Source organism: Onychostruthus taczanowskii, unplaced genomic scaffold (assembly GCF_017590055.1).
Source record: "Onychostruthus taczanowskii isolate IOZ18803 unplaced genomic scaffold, ASM1759005v1 scaffold9, whole genome shotgun sequence".
Lineage (NCBI taxonomy): Eukaryota > Metazoa > Chordata > Aves > Passeriformes > Passeridae > Onychostruthus > Onychostruthus taczanowskii.
Window position 1 is genome coordinate 9979728 of NW_024506993.1, and position 23361 is coordinate 10003088.

The 23361-nt window shown below is 41.2% G+C and overlaps 1 protein-coding gene across 1 annotated transcript in view; it reads left to right on the forward strand.

The window, feature by feature from the left end:
* The window catches only part of UROC1 (urocanate hydratase 1), a 37249-nt gene that overhangs the window by 8061 nt on the left and 5827 nt on the right, over positions 1–23361 (forward strand). The window contains exons 3-18 of the mRNA XM_041425870.1: positions 1248–1341; positions 1792–1851; positions 4649–4777; positions 5446–5507; positions 6452–6518; positions 7090–7233; positions 10492–10580; positions 11051–11113; positions 11296–11475; positions 11989–12086; positions 12336–12408; positions 13505–13626; positions 18120–18190; positions 19118–19216; positions 19645–19744; positions 22928–23009. Of these exons, the coding sequence (XP_041281804.1) occupies positions 1248–1341; positions 1792–1851; positions 4649–4777; positions 5446–5507; positions 6452–6518; positions 7090–7233; positions 10492–10580; positions 11051–11113; positions 11296–11475; positions 11989–12086; positions 12336–12408; positions 13505–13626; positions 18120–18190; positions 19118–19216; positions 19645–19744; positions 22928–23009 (1533 nt within the window). The remainder of the gene's footprint in view (positions 1–1247; positions 1342–1791; positions 1852–4648; positions 4778–5445; positions 5508–6451; positions 6519–7089; positions 7234–10491; positions 10581–11050; positions 11114–11295; positions 11476–11988; positions 12087–12335; positions 12409–13504; positions 13627–18119; positions 18191–19117; positions 19217–19644; positions 19745–22927; positions 23010–23361) is intronic.

A 23361-nucleotide genomic window follows, 5' to 3' on the forward strand; every position in this document is an offset into this window, starting at 1 on the left:
CAAGTTTAGAATAGCAAAAATCCCTAATAAAAAAAGCATAGTGGAAAAACTCAAAGGCTTTCCCTCCTGGTTTGGCAATAACTACAAGGCATTTTGTTTAGTATCCTGGTGTAAAAAGCCAGGATAAAGTGCATGGGATCACGGCAGGAGCCCATTTGCTGAATCTGTGGAATATGCATTCTAGATCTTGGCTCATGAGCTGGGCAGTGGACATCCAATTTTTTTTTTTTGTTGTTGGCACACTTCAGCCTGACCTTTTCAGTGTAACTTTCCCTGCACAAAGCAAGTGTCCAGCCATTGGATATCTAAGGTCCAATAAAAGGAAGGTCATTTAGAAACCATGTCAAAAGATCCTGTCCCTCTTTTGGAATTTTCAGCCTTGGTGTTGCTTACAAAAAAGGAAGGACTAAAACTCCTGATCAGTGGTTCTATTTCTTTCAGGTGTCGTACCTTAGAGGCCTCAGCACATTTGTACTAAAACCTGTGCAGACACACCCAAGGAGCTGTCCCTGCCCTAAACAGCTACAGTATAAATCCAAGGGTAGAAGTTTTAGAGCAATTTGTTACACAAACAGATGGTGGAGGAGAAGATAACAGTGAGATGATCACAGCAGGTGCATTAAGGGCATCAGTGCCAGGCCACCTGGGCTGGGATAACTTTGGGACTGTTTCCCACGCCTTGCCTCTCAGCTTGTGGATGAAGTGCATTGTAGTGGAAAGGCCCATATTCCTCCTAAGTTGTTCAGTTTTTGAGAGTTTCTTGGAGTCTGAAACTCAAGCTGTTTTTTTCTTAGATACAATCGTAAATAGCAGGGGTGGATGAGCCTGGAGGCAGCTTCCAGTGATGCTGTTTCCTTGGCACTGCAGGACTTGGATGCTTGGCCTGGCAACTGCTGCAGAGGCCACTTCCACCACCCCTGAAAAAAATGCAGTTAAAAAGCCATGAGCATTCTTGGCCACCACATTTAGCAATTGTGATTAAAGAATTCAGCAAATGATAAGCTAAATGCAATTTCTTGGTTTTGCTTAGTTCTGATAATGGCTATAACGTGCTCTGCCTGTTAAGGTCCATATGTAACTTCAGAGCTGTGCTTTCTTTTCTTTACTCTTTCCCCCTGAATAAAAGCCTGCAACCCAGACAAGTTTGAGTATCCTTGGCGTGCAGAGATATTTGTGAGGGGTGTGTTGTTCTGGTTGCTCTTGTGAGCTGGAGTGTTTCTTCTAAATTTTTGTGCCTACCCTTTCAGAGCATACCCCATAGGAGAATACCCTTGCAAGATCAAGTCAGCTGCTGCCATCATGCTGATGATCATGAATAATCTGGATCCCTCCGTGGCTCAGGTAAGGTAGAGCAAAAGGAATCTGGATTCATAGGCAGCAGCAAATTGGCAAAATACTTCCTGTATGTGTTCTCACATAAATACTGAAAAATTTAGACATACAGGCACTGTATAAAAGAGCTTGGTCACTGCCTGAAACACAGAGCTCAGCTCTTGGTACATTGCTTCTACAATTTACGTTGAAAAATTAGTGTTGATGCTTCCTGTGTCTTTGGAAGCTCATCCCAGCAACAGTGTTAGAGTAACAAACACTTATTTTTAAAAAATGATATAAATGTTTTGTTCTTAACTTACTGCTTTTACAAGGTTACTTCCTGATTTCAAGAACATAGAGAGTTTTGATGCAATAACCTCTGGAAAAGATTTATTACTGAGATGGCAAAAGTAACTCAGAGATACAGTAAAAGGTTTGGGAAAAGTGCTTGCCTTAATGTTGAATTGCCTTTTTTAGTTTCCCCAGGAGCTCGTCACTTATGGAGGAAATGGGCAGGTCTTCAGCAACTGGGCACAGGTAGGACATTGCTGGGTTTGCAATTTGCTTCACAGAGCCAGTCTCACCCTCCCCCACACACATTCTGCTTAGGCACTTTGGGATAATTCTTGGCAGTTATTGCCTTAAAATACTCCAAAACATCCTGTTTGGACAGGGAAATGCTCAGTTCTGAACTGCGTAGATGGAGAGAGCTTTATTTAGTAAGGAGAGCACAGACAGCCCAGCAGAAATCCAAACATGACACCATAAACACACCAGGCTGTGCAGGATGATAAAAGGCCAGTTCTTTGTCTTTCTTTGATGCATAGGGATGGGCCTGAGTATTCAGCACAGATAATTTTAGAGTCTAAATCTAGGGAACAAAAAAAGTGTATCCTCTATTTGTTTGTGGTACTTTTGCAACATTGTTCACAAGCAGTGGAATAAAAAAAAGGCTTTGATTGAAGAAAGTGCAATTCTGAGTCATTTTTCCAAGTAAATCAGCTTAGTTGTTAATATTTGTGCTAGCTGGCCAGTTCATGCTGCACTGAACTATGGACATTAGCCTTTATCTTCTAAGAATAATGGCAGGTGGTTAAAAGCCTCTCTAAAATCAGAGAATGTTTTAAATTGTGTTTGAATAATCTCTGTTCTCGTATATTAAAAAAGGTCAATAAATATGCTCACTTTATTCTAAGTGTTGCAAAATGCATGTGGGAAACGTTTTCAGGAGATCTTTGGAATCAGCAACATATTCAGAATTCTGTTTGCAGTGCAGGTCAGGAGCAGCACAGGTAGGAAGCAACATCCCCCTGGAGAGCAGCATCTCTCCTGAAGGCTGGGAAGACCTTGAATTCTGACTGGAACTGGCAAAAGCTGACCCAAGGAGCCAGCTTCTGTCATAAAGAATCTCATATGCACCTTGCTGTGCCTTTATCTGAATCTGCCTCTTGATTATTAAAGAGCCCAAGCAAAACTAATGTGTGAATGAAGTTCCTAGCTGGCGGAGAGGAATGGAATCCTCACTGCAGCACAGGACTGAGTGACCTGGGATTTCTCCCCAGTCTGGGATTTCTCATTTGTGATTAAAGGAAAATTCATGTTTCACTTTCCTAATCTGGTAAATTTAATCTGGAAGTTAAATGGAATCCTCATGTAGATTTTGAGAAAAAGTGTTCTGCATTTTTTTTTTTCAAAGAGAGGTACCATGGCAATGCTCACCATTTCTTTATTCTGTGCATTAATTAATAAATGCCAGTTAACTATTGCCTGTTACCTATGAGTGTTACAGCATTTCTGAGGTGCTGCAGTGCCAGCAGTTTATATATTGGCCTTTATTGGCCTGGCAATCCTTAGGCAGATGCTGGGCTGCAAGGTGAGGTAGAAGTGCTGCCAAAGTCAGAAATACTCTTTTCTCTTGCTCTCATCCAAGCCAGTTCTATGACTTGCAGTTGTTTCACAGCAGAGCAAACAAATACTTTTTATTTTTGTTTACTTAGAGTAGCAATCACATGAATGATTCAGTTACCATGGAACATTTTATTCTGTTTGTAGCTTGAAAACAGCATTAAAAAATAAAAAAATTCTAGCATTGCAAAACTCACAGTAAAAAGGTTCAGTTTGGTTTATATCATCCATGTAGACCTGTGCTTTCTTCTGGATAATTTCAAATGAAAGAACTATGTCCAGAGTTAACTTTACAGGTCTTCCTCTTTGCTAGTTATGCCTTTCAATGCCAAAAGACCCATTTATCTTACAGCTTCTAGTTTCATTAGGATGTTTTTCCCACACTGCTAGGGAGTTGAGAGCTCAGCACCTGTTCTGTCCTATGACATGAATTCAATTATTCAACATTTTTCATAACCCAAACCATAAAAAGCAAGACAGAAACTTGACTAACTCTTTTCTCTTCAACTGAACCTGCAGCTTGGGGAATTGGCTGTGTTAGAAGGGACTGGCTTCAGATCTGTACCATTTTTGATTCAGAACTTGAGTGCCTATGTTTATTTGTCACTGATACTGCTGCCTCTTTGATCAGCAATTCTGGGGCATGTTTTCCCCCCAAAATTTTGTGTCCCTACAGAAACTATAGTTTCAAGCAATTGTTGAACCCCAATATTGCATGGGGAAGTTTCTCACAGGCCTAGTTAACATACTCTAGAAGTCCTTGTGGAGTTTAATGGGCTTTGTCATAGACAATGATGGATTAAAGTTAAAGTCAAATTAGAAAGTCAAAGTGTACATTTTGGCATTAATCAAGAGTAACAATTGAATTATGCAGACAAAGCTGAAATATATTTGTGTACTCCAGGATGCTCCTGGATTTTCTTCTGTGTCCACAATGAAAGCTGTTTTTTTTCCCTTAAGAAGAAAAGCTAGTTCATTTTGAAGTGCACATTATAAAAACCATTTATTGCACTAGAAAATGCTGCATTTCAGATTAGGATCAACAATAAGCATGAGTATTTAATCACTTCTATAAGGAAAATTCTGCAGTTTGGCTTTGGAAGGATTGCCAGAAAAGTGCCAAATACAAGTGGTTAATCTCAGGATAAAATTAGAATGGCTTTAAAAGTGAAGGATATCTGGGGTTTGTACTGGAGAAATTATTCTGGAACTTATTCAGACTTTTGTTAGTTGATGATTTGTGTTTCCTGGTGACTGATATCCCTTAAAGGACTTTATTGAAAGCAAGAATGTGTTGAGAGCTCTGTTATTCCATATGTGAATGCACCTCGTTATCTCTATTGCTGCCTTCGCTCTCCAAGATGAGCAGCTTCACAAAAACCGGAAATGTAAGATGCAAAATCCCTCTTTTCCTTGCTTTTCATTTCAGTTCTGGTTGGTAATGCAGTATTTGTCAGAGATGACAGAAGAGCAGACACTGGTGATGTACAGTGGGCATCCCCTGGGGCTCTTCCCCAGCCACCAGCGTGCTCCTCGTTTAGTCATTACCAATGGCATGGTAGGTATTAGCATCTTGCTCCCTCTTATTCTGTTTCATTCTCAAGTGTTGGCTGAGTTAAAATATGATTTATACTGTCTGAATTTACTGCAACACACAGGGGAATCTGAGGTCAAAATTCTGCAGCATTTTTTCCAGCACAGCTGCTGTCACCTCATGTGTGCTGATCTGCAGTGGTGGAGGGAACAACCTTCTCCTCATTAGGAAACCTCAGTTCTGACTGAGTCTGAGACACTTCCTTGCCCCAGTCAGTTCACCTGGGCTCACTCTGGAAGATTTCAAAGCCCTCAGCAAGCAAACATGATTATTAATCAGAGGCTCAGATATGTGGACTGCTTTGCAGGAAAGGCAAGGTGGCTAAGTGGAAATAGTGATTCCTTGCCAGTCTTTTGAGCCATTCAATATCCATTCCCCTGCAGGTTAGTTTTGTGGCTGGGGAACTGCTCTCCTTAAAACTTGTGTGGCAGTCACACTGCCAGGAATACTGGACATCTTTTGTTCTAATACTAGAATACATGAAATAAAACACCTGGATTACTCCTCCTGTTTCTACTGTTTTTCTGTGTATGTGATGGTTATAGAAATAGTTAAAGAAATTCAGGCTGTTTAAAAGACCCGCTTAAATCTCTAATTTGCTTATGTGGATTTTATTTTGGTTGTTTTCTCAGGTTATTCCCAACTATTCCTCCAGAGATGAATATGAGAAGATGTTTGCTTTGGGTGTAACAATGTAAGAAGATAGCTCACTATTAAAATATCAAATTTTTATTTATTTATTTATATAATTTATCAAATACTTGACTAAAATATAATTCAGACATCAAGCAGTGACTGGTTAAAATTTCTAATGCAGATGCATTTCAACTGTGCTGCATGAAGTACTGATGCTGCAAAGCATTAATGCACACTTAAATGGAATTACTTCAGAGTTTGAGTTATGCTCAGCCACATATATAAGGATGTAATTGAGGTCTGTTAGGAATTAATATTAGATTTATGTGTGAGACTTGGCAGAACAATGGCCTAAAGCCTTAATCACAACCCACTCAAAGCACTTGCTAGTTCTCATTTTCAGTGGTTGTTTTGCAGTCTATGGAAAACACAAGTTGTAAAACATTCTTTCATGCTAAAAGAAACTTTGATGTAGAAAGTGATAATTTTTTAATGATTTTTACATAGTCTTCTACTGTTGATGAGCACAAGATTATCATTATTTTGTGTACCAAGGAGAGAATAAATCAAACAGCCAAAGAGCTGTCCCACTTCTCTGGGAATTTAGTATGAATGAGGTCAACCATTCTGGGCTACAAGCTTCCACAGTGTCCATGTGTCAGACAGGTAGGAGTGCACTGAAACCCAATGACACAGATCCCAGTGAGGTGAAGGAGAGTGTCCTTTGGTCCCAGTCACTGCGCTGAACACCAAGAAAAGTTTACACTCAGGTTTTGATCCATGTATTTTTGAACTCAATTTAATGAGTTAAACACCCCTCCAAAATGTGTTGGTGCATTGCTAATGTTAAAACTCTAAGTTGAGAATTTGGTAACAGCAGATCTTTAGCAATGAAGTGAAGCACAGAGGGGTTTTGTTGTAGCTCAAACACAAGTGGACAAGTGCAAGTGCCACTGCAGCCTGAGCAATGTGTGGTGTCACTGTGCTCTTTGCTGTCCCCAGGTATGGTCAGATGACTGCAGGGAGCTACTGCTACATTGGGCCTCAGGGAATAGTCCATGGCACCGTGGTAAGGACCTGGGGAAAGCTCTCTCAGCGCCTCTTGGAGGAGGATTTCTCCCATGGGGGCTGGCTGTGGGAGTGGGTTGGATTGCTGTGAGAGGAACTGCTTCTACTAAAGAAATTCTTATTGCCTGCTCCATAAAAAAATTAATGTTTTTTTCACTTAGATATGTCTTATCCAGAGCACAGACTTGAAGGGATTTCCAATCATGGTCTCAATCTGAGCTCATATTCAGCTACAATATGTGAAGTATGAATTGATGTGTTATAGAAAAACATTTTCTTGGCTGTTTTCCTTAGCTGTCCTTTGCAGCCACCCTTAAGTCTCTCTATCTCAAGAGCAGCGTGTTGGGAACCACTGACTTTTTAATTTCATGGTGAGAGAAATAAGCATAATGAGGACAGACGATTTCACAACATCATTTTGAAACATATTTCCCCCTTCAAGGATTAAAGTGTTTAGTGATGCTGACGACCCCAAAGTTTCAAAGTCTGTTTGCTAAAGGGACAGAAGATGTTTAAATTTCAGGACTGCAGTGAAAATGGCTGCTGGTGATGGCTGTGTTTGTTGTGTGCAGCTCACAGTGCTGAACGCAGGCCGGCGGTACCTGAGGGCAGAGGACCTGTCTGGGAAGGTGTTTGTCACCTCCGGCCTCGGGGGCATGAGCGGGGCCCAGGCCAAGGCTGCAGTCATTGCTGGCTGCGTGGGCATCATTGCAGAGGTGAGAGCAGTGCGGCTGGCATTCTGTCATTCCTGTGTCAGAACCCCCATTCTTCTGCTCTGACAGCTTCCTGAAGTAACCCTGGCAAGCCAAACTCAGAAAATGTACTGTTTTCTAAGATATGTCTCTTTTTTCCATTACTGAACATTTTTCACTGCTTTTCCACTCTCTGTTCATTCGCTCATTGGATCAGACTGCAAGGATATGGACTTATGATTGCCTCACAAATAATGCTGTCAGATGAGCCATTCCCAGTGTTTGAACAACCCTCATTTCATGTGTGAAAAAGTGTTATCTCCACAGGCAATTCCCACGAGAACTGCATCCTCTTATGCCAAAAATAGTTTATGTTAAGAATGTGTTAGTTACGTTATTTAACTTTGATTAACCTTTCCAGCCTCCAGCACCCTTATCAGATGCAATAGGAAGTACCCATTAAAAATGTTGGCATTGTTCACTCATCAAGATTGGTACTAATGAAGGTGCTTGTTGTGATTGCTTGAAGTCAGTGGGACTTTTTAAGTTGGCTTGTGAGGTTAAGAAAAAGCACTTATGAGAATCACAGTTTTTAGGCCATGAAGGTGAGTTCAGCTGGGAGAAAATGCTGATGTGGGAGAAGTTCTCTAGTACCATTTTCCCTGTTCCCAAAGCTCTCCCACACTATATCTTTGTAGAGAGTCTGACCTCCTGTGGGAAATTTCTCTGTTCCTAACATTCTAAAATATCCCAGTTATTTCTTCCCATAAGCAAAGAGAATCTAATAATAATTTGTGATTGGAAGACTGCTAATGCCCATGCAATTAGCATAGGGGATGATAGGATCCAAGGCTGACCAAAATGCATTGGGTTTTTCTGCACATCTGCTGGTGATGGGCTCCTGCTGCTCCTCAGAAGGGATTTTTGGGAACTAAGCCCCAGTCAGAGCTCACTGGAGGGGGAGCTTGGCCTTCTCAGCTAAAGTAATTTACAGACAGTCAGCTGGGAAACCTCTGCTGTGGGCATGTCACACTGCAGTGGAAAGAATATCACAATCTGACCTATTTTAGTTACAATTAAACTTCAAAACATGGTGGGTCAGACTGCCCACGTCATGTGCAGCAACGCTGGCTGCCTCAGGCCTTTCATGGAAGGCTTGGGATTCATCAGCTTTACAGTAACGGTGCAAAGGTGATTTTGAGATGTCTTTGAGATCTCATCAGGTACTCCCTGCAGATAAAATAAATTTATTCAATTTGCTATTGAATAAATGATTAATGAATAAATTATCTTTATTCAGACTTCTGTCATCATGGTCTTTCAAATGCTGGAATACAAAAGCAAGATTTCAGTGAATGCCATTCACAGCCATCCTTTGTCCTTTTCATCTCTATGGCTGCAGATGATTTTGTTCAGGGGACTGAATTTCGCCTGGTTTTTATCTCCTGTGAGATGATCCTTGTCGGAAATGAGTCTCAGGAGCACATGTGGATAGCTATATATATGTGCATATTATTTATTTAAGGAACTATTTATGCAAATGACACTGAATTGTGTAAGAGATCATTTTGTCAGCCAGGGCTTCCGAAGCTCCGACAGAAGGGATTAGTGCTGCAAGTATTTTACCTCTCCTGTTTGACAGGAAGCTGATTGTAATTTTATGAAATAATTGTGTGGAGGGCCAGATATCTCCTCTGAGCTGCACTGGGCTCTCTGGGATTACACTGGAGGCAACATTAGCTCATCCTCTTTATGCAATTTTTTAAATTACTGAGACACTGATCCAAAAATGAGCATATTTTTGAAAGTGTGGTTCAAAGGAAGCCAGTTTTCTTGATCCAGCAAGTCTGTGAAAGACTAGGAATGTCAGAGGGAGCTAAAGTAAAATATGTAGGATGTGGTAACATTTAAATAGATCTGATCTGTGTTATGTGGGGATTTAAATTAACCCAATTCCTGTAATTCATACAGACCACTTAATATTGTTCCTCCTGTGCTGATTTCAATATCTCAGAAGAAGCTGTCCCCCATGGCATCTGACTTTATTGAATAATTCCACTGGCAGTGATACTGTTATTATCATAATCTGGGGTTTGGGAAGGATAGTCTTCATTACTGATGTGAAAAATGATGGATGGTGTCCCATGCTAAGAATAATTGGAGAAGAAAAGGTTTCCTGGTGTTCAAGCAATTCCTGAATACAGAATTTATTTAATTTACATATAAATACCTTCTTAATGAGAAAGAATTAAAATGATGGGGCAAGATTATAGAGAAGTAAAAAAATGCCTTAATGAAATACTAGAAGATGGCCAGGTTATGTGTTCTCATGCATACACATCACTGTGGGGGGTTTAAATCTGTTGCTACCACAGAATATGGGTTTAAATTAATTTTGCCTCTTGCCTTATGCCACTGATAGCTCATTATAAATGTATTAATGATGTGCAAGCTTGTACATTGGACCATTGATATGGAATTTGTGCCAAAGCCTCCATCATTTGTCCATCCATTTATATTTTTATCCAGCTGTCTCTTAGGCACACACAGAAGCTGAGCCCAGAAGAGAGTGCAGATTTGGGATTCAGCTTGTTTGGAGCTTCAAAGTTCAAGCAAGAGGGGATAAAAGACATAGTTTTGTTTTGCTCTGTGCTATTTTTCAGTGGCATTAGGCAGCTGGGACAGGAAAGTACTTTCCTCTTTTCTTTCCATATTTGGTTGAGGTTTTCAACCAGCAGTCCAAGAACACAAGTGAGGGTTAATTTTGTTCAGCAAACCATAGCTTCATCTTGGGCAGCCTGGCAGAAACGTCTCTCTGGGCTGATCAATGAAAATAGTTTCTTAATTACTAATTTATTTTTTTTTTTCACAAAAAGTAGCCAGATTTCAAAAATAAATTTGAAGCATTTTTGCCTTTTAACATAATCACGAAAAGAAACAATAGGAATACTTAATACTTATATTACCTCTTATACAATTTCAATGATAAATTTTGATTCAGAAAATATTTTGGGAAGCGATGTATCAAAAAATTCTATTTCTTGCTTTGAGCCTGGAGTGAAAGATAAGAGAGAGCTTAAAAAAATCGGGTGAAAAATAAGCATTTAAGCAATAGTTCTATATAAATCTGTATTTTACTATATATATGTATAACTGTAGGTAATAGTAGGGCTATTACCTTTACTTTTTTTTATTGTTTCCTGCAGGTTAATTGAAAAACTAAAGGTAAAAATGACTGCACAGGGGAAACAGGAGTTTTAAGACCTCTGCTATTTCTCTTAGGTTGATGAAGCAGCACTTCTGAAACGCCACAAGCAGGGGTGGCTGATGGAAATCTCTAACAACCTGGACCACTGCATTGCTCGCCTTAGGTATGAATTGTAACCTGACTCTGTGAGTTTAACTCTGCTTCCTAACCCTGCACTCACATCTTTCTGTGCTGTGCCATTGTGGTCTGCACATAGGAGGGGCTGAGGGACACCTCTTCTCATTCCAGGTCTGCTTTGGCATGTGAATCCAGCTTCTCAAGCTGAAGAAATCTTTATTAGTGACTTCTAATGCTTCACATAATTTGTACATGTTAAACATGTCTTCATTTAGTTTCATGAATATGCATGGAGCAATTACAACTAATGTTACTCTTGCAGCATCACTCAAGCTTCACGGAATCCGTGATTAATAATTATGTAAATGTTGAAAGATCTGTTTCCTAGATAAGTGTTGAAAGCAACATACAGGCTTTTTTTTTTTATTTTTCTGGGTTTGATTCTCTGTGTGATTTGTACATTTCACTATAGAACTAGGTGCACTTTCTTCAACCAATCCTTTTATTATTTTCTAGAGAAGCAAGAAAGAATAAAATTGCCCTCAGTTTGGGTTACCATGGGAATGTGGTAGATCTGTGGTAAGTAGTATGAGTGGATAATGAGTACATTAATGCTCTGGCTTTTTGGTTAATGTGGAATTAGTTCCCAAACTTGAAAGAGACATTAAATATAGTGCTGAGTACATTACTCTAGATGCTGATGAAAATGTGCTGTCTGAAGGTAGATCCTCACCCTTGTGTTCATTTGCTGTCCTCCCTAGGGAGAGGTTGGTGCATGAGCTGGACACAACAGGAGAGCTGCTGGTTGACCTGGGCTCTGACCAGACCTCCTGCCACAACCCCTTCAATGGGGGGTACTACCCAGTGCAGCTGGGCTTTGAGGAGGGAAAGCAGCTGCTCTCCTCCAACCCAGGGAAGTTCCGGACACTGGTACAGGAGAGGTGAAGGTTTTGATCTTTCGTTTTCCTAACCTTTGGGTTTAGGTGCCCTTCAAGCCATGGAGTGAGGGGGTGCAGTTCCACTACGGGAAAGAAAGGGTAAATTGGGTGGTTTGGGACAAGTTAGAGGCCAGAACAGTGGTGTTCTGTTTTTCAGTTTTTTCTCTGCTTGCTTTGTGAACTACTTAAACTGTTCTGCAGTTCTGTGCAAGCTGGTTTTTGTTATCAGCCTCCATCTCCAGAGCTGGCTGTGTTGCTTGGCTGAAAGGTGTGAGTGACACCTCTTTGCTATTTAGTGAAGTTTCCTCAATGACTGTAAATCACTTCAGGCTTTGGGGATAACAGGTGCTATAGAGACAAAAAGCATCTCAATTTATGTCTCGTGGGTTTATGTCTGAGTGTGTCTGGGGTCTTTCCATTCCCTCTGTCTCCTCCTACTCCCATGCCTTTCGTTAGTTAATGATAATATCCTTTTTCATATTTCATCAAGAATAATTGTTTCCTTCTTTATTTCAGTCTGAAGAGGCATGTGGCTGCTATTAACAAACTAGCTGATAAGGGCATGTTTTTCTGGGATTATGGCAATGCTTTTCTCTTGGAAGCTCAGAGAGCTGGTGAGTAGATCCTGGAGTTGTAGGTGGAATTGAGGACAGTCCTGCATGCATCTTCCCAGCTGTGCATGCTAACTAGGATAGGATTGGCCACTGTAATTCTAATCTTTAGTCCTTCTTTCTCTCTTGTCCTTTGAGATCCGTGGCCCTCCCTGGCTGAGATACAACTTTCATGGGATCTTGTGTGCAGTCTGACTTTGCATTTTATAGTTTTCCTCCATCAAGTGACTGACTATTAAAATTCTTTTATAGGTGCTGATGTTGCAAAAAAAGGAGGAAATAAGACAGAATTTCGATATCCTTCCTATGTTCAGCACATCATGGGGTATGTTGGGCAGAGTTGGGAATATGCTGTCAAGTACCTTGTGATTCCCTCTGTTCAGAGGGAGAGTACTACAGAGTTAGTAGTACAGATTAGTACTACTAACTGATTAGTGCAGACTGACAGTGATCTGCTATGATTAATGATCAGTAGGAAAACTGCTCTCACAAGTGTTATGCTAGAGTTAGTGCAGGGTAGCCATTGTAAAATCATCACTCTTCACTCCTTTACATGAGTAACTGCATTTTGTCCTTGAATGATTTTTCCTTAAGCAGTTCTGCTCAAGAAGAGCCAGGTCACAGCCTCAGACTGTGACTAGAGGCAATTTCACTTCTAGGTGCTAAAAGCTGAGGGCTTGTCTCTTCAGAGCAGCAGAGATCAATTCCAAATCATCCAAGCCTTGTATGTGCCCTGAAGTTAAAAGTATGATGGGAGCAGGACGCTCTTCTGCCTGTCACCAGCTGTGCCTCTTGCCCATACTGTACATGCTGCTTGCAGAAACAGCTGAGCTCAGGAGATCTGTTGAGGGGCTGGATTTATAACTCATTTTCCTCTGACTCATGCTTAGCTTGCCCATGCCATGTGAACAAGAGCCTGGACACAGAGTAAGGCCCCAACCAGATTAAATCTCTTCTTCCGGCCCTCAAGTGAAGCGTGTCCCACTATTGTATGTAAACAATGTGGACAGCAAATGAGTCTGGACTCAGGCACTCGGTCAGAACCTGCCCTTGTCTGACAGTGCAGATGCACCCCGGGTTAGCCTGGGTTAAGGACACAAAGACCAGGCAGCAGGGAGAGTGTATTTGATGAAACAGAAGAAAAACTGTAATTCATGTGATAATGCACTTGATTGAACTGTCCAGCATGACTATCAGAATTCTGGCCTGACTATACTTTTATATACCAATGGATGGCTGCATGAAACAGCACTGTTTAATTTCTTAGTTAATGGTCCTTGATGCTTCTGTTTAGATTAGTGCACTGAAAATGTTTCAAATTCTTCTGTCCCCAGCTAATGAAAGAAAAAGCACTGCTAGCAGCCAGGATAAATAAGGAAAGAATTTCAACTATCTCTTAATGAAACATGTTCTCTTCCCAGGGACATTTTTTCCCTGGGATTTGGGCCATTCCGCTGGGTTTGTACCTCAGGTGACCCACGGGACCTTGCTACAACTGACTCCATTGCCATGTCAGTGCTGGAGGACTCCATCCGCCAGGGAGGTGAGCATCATCCCACACCCCCTCCCGGGGGTTTGGAGAGAAAAAGAAACCCAGAGTTGAAATGTGTGTTATCTTTTGGCTGAAAACATGGAAAGCAGGGTCTTCCAGGTTCCTTCTACACAGGAAGTCTTGCTGTTGTCCAAACTCCTATTAGGAGTGTAGCCTGTAGGTAAAATATAAAACCAGCAGGGATGTTGATCCCAAAGAAATTCGGGCTAAGAGCTTTTCTATTTGTTACAAGTGTTTTTAAACTTTTTTACCTTGAAACTTTCAGGCAATCAGTTTCTGTCACCATCAGGTCTCCAAGAGTAATTTAAGGAGTCAAATTGCTTTACCCCTGTCTCACAGGCAAATGAAGCATGGAAATCTAGGGAGGCTTTCGAGAGGTTAGCAAGGAAATCAGTGACCGGAAACCCAGGTTTCCTGGGTGTGGTGCTCCATCCAGTGTCATTTTTTTGTGACTACAATTTTGAGATCTTTTTTATCATTTGTTAATAGATTGACAGCTATTTCTACTGACTGGTGGAACCAGTGTGGAACACCTGCATGGCTCTGTATGCTTCTCTAGGACCTAGGAATTGCACTCTTCCACATCCCTGAAACTGAGCTAATTACTGATCTCCCCTGCTTATGAACAGGAAGTGAGACAAAGCTAATTTTGTGTCTGCAAACATTAATCCTGGTGTCCCAGGATGGAGAGGAAGGCCCTACCCCTTTCCCTTTCTTTGTCTACCTTTGCAGTTACCAGACAGCAGGCTCAAAGCCTTGTCACTGTCCCCAAGCACTGAAGTCCTCAGCTTGTCTGTTCTGAGCACCAAGTTTGTGCTTTCCAGAATCAACAAAGTAACCCTTGATTTCTGAGGAATTCTTCCAGATCAAAAGGAAATGGACCAGAAACCCACATTTTGAGAACAAAAGCATAGTATTTTTTTCCCTGGTAATATTGAAATATTTGTTGCTTTCTTCATCAAAGACATTGAAATACAAATAGAAATGCAAAAATTTTGAATGCTGTCCTGTTGTTCAGGAACAATCAGCACTGGGAGAACCCTGGGTGGTATTTTTGTAAAGGATACACCATGTTCATTTGGAATAAAACTACTCTTGTCTTCCTATGATGTCAGGCTGGTGTCCAGCCTCCTTTTCCTCCCAAGAGGTGAATTATTTTTACAGTGGGTCTGACCTTGCAAGGTCCTTGGTTCTGTCTATTTTCCTGATCTTTCCTTAGGAGTCATTTTAAAGAAATAGCACCAGAGCATGAGTTGTGTTTCATGAAGAAGCAGCACATTGCAATAACACAGAAGTGCCTGCTCTGTTCTGTGGGTATTGAAACTTCCATGTTTTTAAGCCTGGTTCCCTTGGCTTTGTTGAAGAGAGGATGAAATCCATTGCTGTACTGCTGGATCTGTCCAGAAATCTGCAGTAATTTTTCTGCCATGTACTGCAGATTCCACAAATCTTCTCTCAACACTGAACCATTGTGTGACCTTTGGATGGTTTGCATTGCAAGACTGGGAAATGAATCAGCTACTCTGTGTACAGGAGTATGTGGGTGTTTATATAGATGTAATGTAAAGCTGGGGAGAGAAGTCTCTTGCACAAACAAAAATCATTGAACTATTATTTGTATATTCTTAATTTAAATGAAAAAAAAATTACATATAAAAAATCCCAACAGGTGAAAACAGGTTTAAAGGCAAGGCTATTATTCAAGGCTATAGTTGTTAAATTTGGCTGTAGTTGTTAAATTTGACAGGAAAATGGGAATTTGATTCATAGAGAAAGAAAAACAGAATTTGATCAGAAAATAAGCAGCCATTCCTGCATATATATTTTTGAATAATCCACTTGCAGTTGACTTTATATGAGGCCTGGATTTGGACCATATTTTAGGGTCTGGATAGCTTCACACATACACATATCTGAAATCTGAGCCTACCTTTGAAATTTATGAAATAATCTGTTCTAAAATCTGAGTGAAAACTGCACAAAGCTGAACTCTGTTGCATTCCAAGTCAAAACTTTTAACTTGGCCTTAAGTCCACTGTTAACCATTCTTCTTCTTTTGTGGAGATGAATTTCTTTCAGAGTTTGTGAAACTTGTCATTTTATTATCTGCTTCTACTTCTAAGCTACCTGAACTTTTAGGAGGGCATTGCATGAGAGATGCAGCAGTGATGATTGGGGTGTAACTTGGATTTAGGACCTCTGTGGTAGTTTGAAGGCTGAGCTGATGCATAAGAATGTAAATCTCTCTAAGGGGGCCAGTCTCTGTGTTCCTTGGGACAATTTCTCTGGTACACAATGCTTTTCAATATATTTTAAACCCTAGGTGTGTACAAGGGCCTGTAAAATACCAGAAGCAATACAGTTGCTTGCCTGACTTCAAAACACATTCCTGTTGGGATGGGAAAGTGGAGGCAGCAGTTTAGCAAATGAGATAGATGGAGTTATTATAAAGTTTTTCTAAAAAAAAAATTGGTGAGATTTTTTTTCCAATTGCAGGAAATTAAATAAAAGGGAGTATTTCTCACTTCCCCAGGGATAACTGATGAAATCCAACTGTTCATTGGAGCTGGCTGGAAGAGACAGATGTGCTGTGTTGAGATAGGTCCTTGTAGCCAGTATTCTTGTCTGGCTTCTCTTCTGTAGATCTTTTCCTCTGTAAGATCTTTTCTGTGAGTCTGTGCACTGTGAAGTATAAAATATGCTGTGTTTTCTGATAGGGCTTATAAAAGTGATAGACAGGAACCCATTCTCTGTTGTTTCAGTTTTGTTTTGTTGGGTTTTTTTTAGATATTCCAATGAACTGCCATTACATATCTACAGTAACCTAAGTGAACAGTGCCCATTACCTTCCAGAGGCTGCTTCCTTAAAGCTGCTGAGTGGCAGCACAATCCTATTAGGACAGCACTAGCAGCTGTTTCATCTTTCACTCCCTGCAAAGTGAAGTGCTGACACGTTAATCCGTGCTGCACAGTTTAGAAGCTATCACTTGAAGCCAGCCCCTCGAGCACTGACAGGTCTCTTTAGGATCATTAAAGCTCTTGGTATGGAAGGCCTGCCTCTGCAGGAATGAGCATATTTTTCATTTCCCTTAAACAATGTGTTTAACACAGGGTCAATGTGAGCTTCTTACAGTTTCCTCTTTCCTTTTTCTAGTTTTACCCTGCATAACTGCTGCCATACTGCCTAGAGCAGCAGCAGTATTCCAAGGGCTCTTCTCAGGGACAATTTCAAGTTAGCAGTGTGCAGTTTCTCCAGCTTGACTTTGAAACAAAAGTTTTCTGTACGTTATAATTTGCCATGAAAAGGGGTGAGAGCTGGAAAGTAACAGAGAACATCCTGCCTTGGCACCTGCAGGGATGATTCCTTGAAGCTGCAGTGCATGAGCAGGTCACTGCTGTCACAGGCCAGCTGGGCTCTGGCAGCTGAGTGTGACTCTCAGGGCAAGGTAATGTGACACAGCTCAGCCCACAGAGAAAGAGCTTACAGACAATAACTTCTTCACGTACTGCAACCCTGTCTGAGCTGTAAAACCTCCTAAATGAGGACAGAAAACACCTCTGTCCCATTACTTACCCCTTATCCCTTTTGTGACTCACTACAGATGGTGCTGTGCCTTTGGAGGCAGCAGATTGTGCTGAGGTCACCATGTGACTGATATGTGCCATATTTCACTGTCCTTCACTTGAAATATATTCTTGTTCCTTTTTAGTTGGCTGATTGAAATGGAATGAGACAGATATAAATGAAAGAGAAGCTGGAGAATGCTAACATTATATTTAATTGTCTTCTTAAGTAACATATACATCTAAACGAGGAGTAGGGTGATTTATGTATAAAGTAACCACTGCATTATAAATTTTCCTGTGCAGTTTTTGTTCCATAGAAATGTGAGGCAACAACCCTCTTCGTTGGATAAAAGACCTCAGTTTTATCTTAGTACAAAAACATCCAAGGACCACATTGTACAGAATAACTGGTGTGCTGTATATCTGCATCCCATCTATGGTGTCCATTGGTGTACCTTATCCTCAAGTGTGTGTTGTGAGCTGCTTTTGAGAATTTCTGCTGGCTGCCTCAAAGGAGTTATTCACTATGTGGTACAAGACTGGATTACAGTACCCAATGTCATGGAGTTTGATGAAATTACTAATTTAGCAAAGATTAATAATAGGTTGGCAGTAAAACAGGTGACCAAAAATGGACAGTACATGTAAACCATATTTCGTTTTAATTTAGTTTGCTGAAGATCCAAATGGGAATTACCATTCCAGCTGTCCCCTGAGTGGCATTTTGTACCTTTCTCTAAATACATGATGCAGTTGCTGCATCAGCTGCACAGAGAACTTTATACAGCATTTCCTATATGCATGCTTGTATCTGAGAGTAGAATGTGACTTCCCAGTGCTGCCAGATGAATTAAAGTAAGTTTAGAACATATTGCATTAATTTTCAAGCTGTATTTTTTCTTGTTTTCCCTCACAAGTGAGCACATCTGTGAAGCAGCAGTACCATGACAACATCCGCTGGATTCGGGAAGCTGGCAGGCACAGCTTGGTAAGTGCACAACCTCCTGCAGCAGATGTGGCTGCTCCTGGTCCTGAATGCAGTTCTTGAATGCTGGGGTGAAAAGCAGGAATGGACAGGAATGGAAACACAGTCTGTAGCTCTTGGGGCTGACAATTGAAACCCTTCTCTTCACAGCAGAATTTTAGGTCGAGCTGAAGCAGCTCTTCCCCTTCACTTCCTCATCAGAAATGTTAAAATAATCCAGCAATATTTACTCTTGTATGTGGAGTGAAACATATCTGTGATTCACTCTCCACCTCAGTTGTAACCACCTTTCTTTCACAGTGCTATTCAAAATATTCCTCTTGGCATTACTGTGGACCCAGCTCCTCACAGGTGCTGTTCCCAGAACCCTTTCCAGAGCAGGAGATAGGGCTGAGGAGCTGCCATCCTTCTGCCCTGTGGGAAGCAGGACACCAGTGGATCATCCTTTGTTTCCCTTTTCAGGCTGGCTCTCCCTGTGAAGCCAGCCAGGGATGCTGTAGAGCTCATCTGTGCTCTCCTAATCTGGAAGCACAGCAGAGCTGTGCAGGACAGATGTTCTTTGCTACATTTCTCTTCTTTTCCAGCCCACCGTCACCAGTTCCAAACCTCTGCTTCTCAGCTGTTGGTAAGGGATTTGTTGATAGGGGGATTAGAGCCTAGCAATCAGGTTAAGTTAAAAAGTGGAATTTACTGGACAGTAGCAGCTGAATACAGAAATGCATCTCATGGATTGTGTGAGTGAAGATAAAACTAAGTTCAAAGAAGGATTTAATTTTTTTTTTTTTTTCTGGAAGCTGGATGTTGGTGAAGAAATAATCTGCACTTTCTTCTGTGGAAGGAAAGGGGTCACTCCTGTGACTCCATTCATCTGGGACCTGAAGATAAGCCAGTGGCAGAGAACCTTATCCCTCTGTCATTTTTCTTTTCCAGGTCGTTGGCTCTCAAGCCCGAATCTTATACTCTGATCAGAAGGGTCGTGTGTCTATAGCTGTGGCTATTAATCGAGCCATTTCTGAAGGAAAGATTAAGGTTTGCCTCTTTTGTCTTGATATGCTCTGCTAATTGTGTTTAATATCTGAGACTGGGGAGGCAGGTGGGAAAGGAGAAAGCTTCAAGCAGTGAGAGCAGAAGTGCCTGTCATTTACATGGGGCCAGTTTGTGTTAGAGCTCAGACCCCTCTGCCTGCCACCAGGATTGTGCTCTGTCACAGGAGAGAGGTGGCTTTAGAAACTCTCTGAAAGTTTGTTTTATGATGAGACTGTCCCATTTTCTATTTGGGCACCTACAATCACAACACATCATTCTGTGATCTGCAGAGAGCACAAAGCAGGGATTGTAACTCCTTAGTAGGGCCTCAAATGTTAAGACTTAAGACAGAAGTGAATTGAGCAGACAATGGTCCTCAGTAGCAGCGTCAGTCTGAAGGATTCCCCTGTCTTGTCCTTGGCTTTTTCCAGGCTCCAGTGGTCCTCAGCAGAGATCACCACGATGTGAGTGGGACTGACAGCCCTTTCAGGGAAACATCCAACATTTATGATGGATCAGCCTTTTGTGCAGGTCAGTGGAACAGCTGAGGCTTCTCTGCCTGGGCCAGCAAGGAAATGGCTTTAAAACAGAAAGAACTTTTTTTATGCAACATTTTTTAAATGTTTGTGTTTAAAAAACACCCTTTAATCCCAATTAATCAGATTTCCTGAGAAGCTTTGTGGGGTTTAAAAATACACACATGAATGTGGAGCTGGTTACATAGGAGAGGTCCTGAACACTGCTGGAAATTCCATGAAAATGCATCAGCTGTATCTGAATGCAAATGGAGAGGAGTCTCAGAGGACTGCATCTTCTGTTTGATTTTAATTTGGAATCTCGCTGTTTCAAACAGGTGGTCTGATTACAGCCATATTTCCTTGGAATCCACAAGATCAAATCAGGTCTATAACAATATTTTGCTTAAAGCGAAGATGTTCACAGCTGTTTTCATTCCACAGCCCGAGGACTCAAGAAAACAGTCTGGAGTTTCTGAAAGGAACTTTTCTGGTCATGAGGAAATATTGATAGTAAAGGCAAAAGAATAAAAGCCAGGCCTTGCTGCTCACTTAAAGTGTGACTGTGGGCAAGTAATGTTGATTTGCTCTACAAAAGGAGCCTTTAAATCTGCACAAATGACCTGAGCTAACCAGACTCTACTTTTTGGTTTGTGAAGCCATCTTTTAGAGAAATAAAGCCAAGAAATATCTGGTTGGAGACCTGAAAAAATGGATAAAGCATTAAGCACTTTTTAACCCTAAATTTTCCTCAATTTTCCATCTGTAAAGTGGAAATTAGGGTAATAGCTTTAGCCCCGTGGTGTTTCTCTGTCTGATAATCACAAAGAGGTGTGAGATTGGAAGATCTGCTGCTGTAGAAGGAGAAATTATGATAGAAGAAGCTGAGCATATTGAATTACTTCCATTATGGGAATTCATAATAGAACCAAATTATGGCTCAATTTCAAGGAGAAAAGTTCCCTGTTAACTGGATTTCCTGGTGAAATGAGGCTTTTAACTGTGTCCATCAGTGCCACTTCAACACTTTTTGAGCATGTTGCCTAGTTCTAATAGAGCAAATAGACAGATGTCTTGAATAATGTTTGTTTCTGACAAGCTGAGAGAAAATGGTGCAGCTGCACATGGAACAGAAATTCAAAGTAATGTCTCCATCCTAGCAACACAAGTAATCATCAGGCAATGCCCTCAGAAGAAACAAGGCTTGCTAAGCCCCATTGCTTATCATGCTTTGTGGTTTTCTTTGCATTTTGTGATTTATGTGATCCATTTGCCTTCTTCAAGGGCTTATCTAAAGCCTGTTGGCCACTGATATCACTGCCTTTAGAACCAGGCCTAAAATCTGTTTTACCAGATGAGCCTCTGGAGGCAATAAAAGAACATCTTAGTCTTCTCTCTCCTGCCTATCCTCTTGTTCTAACACAACTTTTGAGCTGGTTCCAGTGAAATTCGCTCCTCTTTAACACACAGGATATTTCCAGAATGTTTGTTTGTCTCATTTTGTTTTAAAGTGCCTCACCTGATGGGTCATTGCTGCTCTGGAAGTGTATTTCAGCACAGACATTTGCAGCCAATGACCTTCATCAAAGCCAAGGAGCAGCAAGTTATTGCATTGTTAGTTCGCTCCTTGTCCAAGCTCCACTCTTATCAGGCCAGTGGCTGAGGAGAAAATCTGTACATTATAGAAGATGGTGATTCAGATCTCTCCTATTCAGTCTCTACAGCACTGTAATTATGATAATTGCATTCTTAAAGTGACATAATGTCAGATAAAAGGTGCCATAATGGAGCTTTTGAAAGGGTTTAACATAGATTAGCACTCAAGTCAACTCATTTTTCCATCAGACACATAACTCTGGGTCTGCAGGTGTGGCTGGTGGGCATATAATTGTTTTTCTCTTATTTTTCCTGTTAAAGATATGGCAAATTATGTACCAAAATTTTCCTGAATTAAATCTGGATGTTTTCAGTAAATTTTACTCTTATCCCCTGTCTGCACCTCTTTCCACATCTCTGGGTATACACTTTAGCACAAACTGCAGTGAGTATACAAAATTCTAGTGAACAATTCAGTGGAAACCATGCATTAATCAAATTATATTTGCTAAACTATAATTCTTTGCGGTTTTTTCTAGACAAACCTTCTTAGTGCTTTCAGCAGTTTCTGTTCAGGGTAAAAGTCCCACATGTTCAGAGAATTGGGGTGGATATAATTTTCATCCCAACTTTGTCCCCACAATGCAACTCCTTAGCTTTAAGATGGTTTTCTGCACAGGGCTAAAGTAACTCTGCACTCTGATCTGAAAATATTTCAAACTTCAGAGAACTGCAAGGTGTGTAGTGTTCTGGTGTCCTGCCCATTTCGAATCCACACACATGGATGTGTCCAGCCAGTTCTTCCATGACTGAGGTACCCCAGAGGAGTGCATTGTATTTCTCTCCACCCTGAAGAAGTATCTCAGAGCTGAAGAGTGGCAGGTCCTTCAGCTCCTGTGTTGGAGCACAAATGCAGGAATCACCAGCAGCCTCAGAACCCTCAGTGTAAAACAGGCATTTGTTTCCTCCAAAGTTAGGGTAGAGTGGGAGACAAATCTCTCTTGCCTGTTCCTCCCAGGACTGAGATGTTCAGTGTGTGTCACATTCACATTTTGTGAAACATCCCTTCACCCAGGATTTTTCTCTTGGGAAGCTGAGAAGCCTCAGAGAAAAAGGAAAACAATTATCTAATTTGCTTCTCCTGTGTTTTGCTCCTCTGGAATGTGGTTAGAGATTGTTTTCGCACAGGTGATTGTTTCATTGGATTCTGCTGTGAATTATTTTGACTCAATGACCAACCAGTGCCAAGCTGTGTCGGGACTCTGGAGAGAGTAATGAGTTTTCATTATTATCTTTTTAGCATTCTGTAATTATCCTTTCTGTATTCTTTAGCATAGTTTAGTTTAGTATTCTTTAATATAATACAGTATCATAAAATAATAAATTAGCCTTCTGAGAACATGGAGTCAGATTCGTCATTCCTTCCTGCCATGAGGGTCCCTGCAAATACCAGAAGTGTGTGTCTGTGGGAGAAGCTGTGACTGAAACCTGCCTCCAACTCTGCCTTCCCACAGCCCAGTGAAGGTGTTGGTGGAAGGAGGGAGCAGCACAACACAAAAATGAGTGTGCTCCATGAGTAGTAACACCTGTGCTCTCCTCCCAGACATGGCAGTGCAGAACTTCGTGGGAGACTCGTTCAGAGGAGCCACCTGGGTCGCGCTGCACAACGGGGGCGGAGTTGGCTGGTGAGAGCTTGTTTGTGTTCCTAAAGCTGGGCTCTGAATCCTGCTCCTACTGCTGTGTGTGTGCAGGGAGGAGAGACAGAACTGCTGAAAAGATGTGCAGTACCAGAGGAGAACTGTGTTGTGATGGTGGGAAGGATGGGTTTGGAATCAAGGACTGAAAGGACAAATTATAAAGCAAAGTATGCAGATGTGTGACTCTTTTTCTAATTAATGCTTATATGTCCAGAAGAAGTGTTTTGAACACTGGCCACAGCACAGTTTGAAGAACTTAATTTGATGAACAAGGATAGTCTGCTGCTCTTTTTGAACAGAACCTGCTTCCAGCATTGTCTTCACACATGGACAGCCAGAG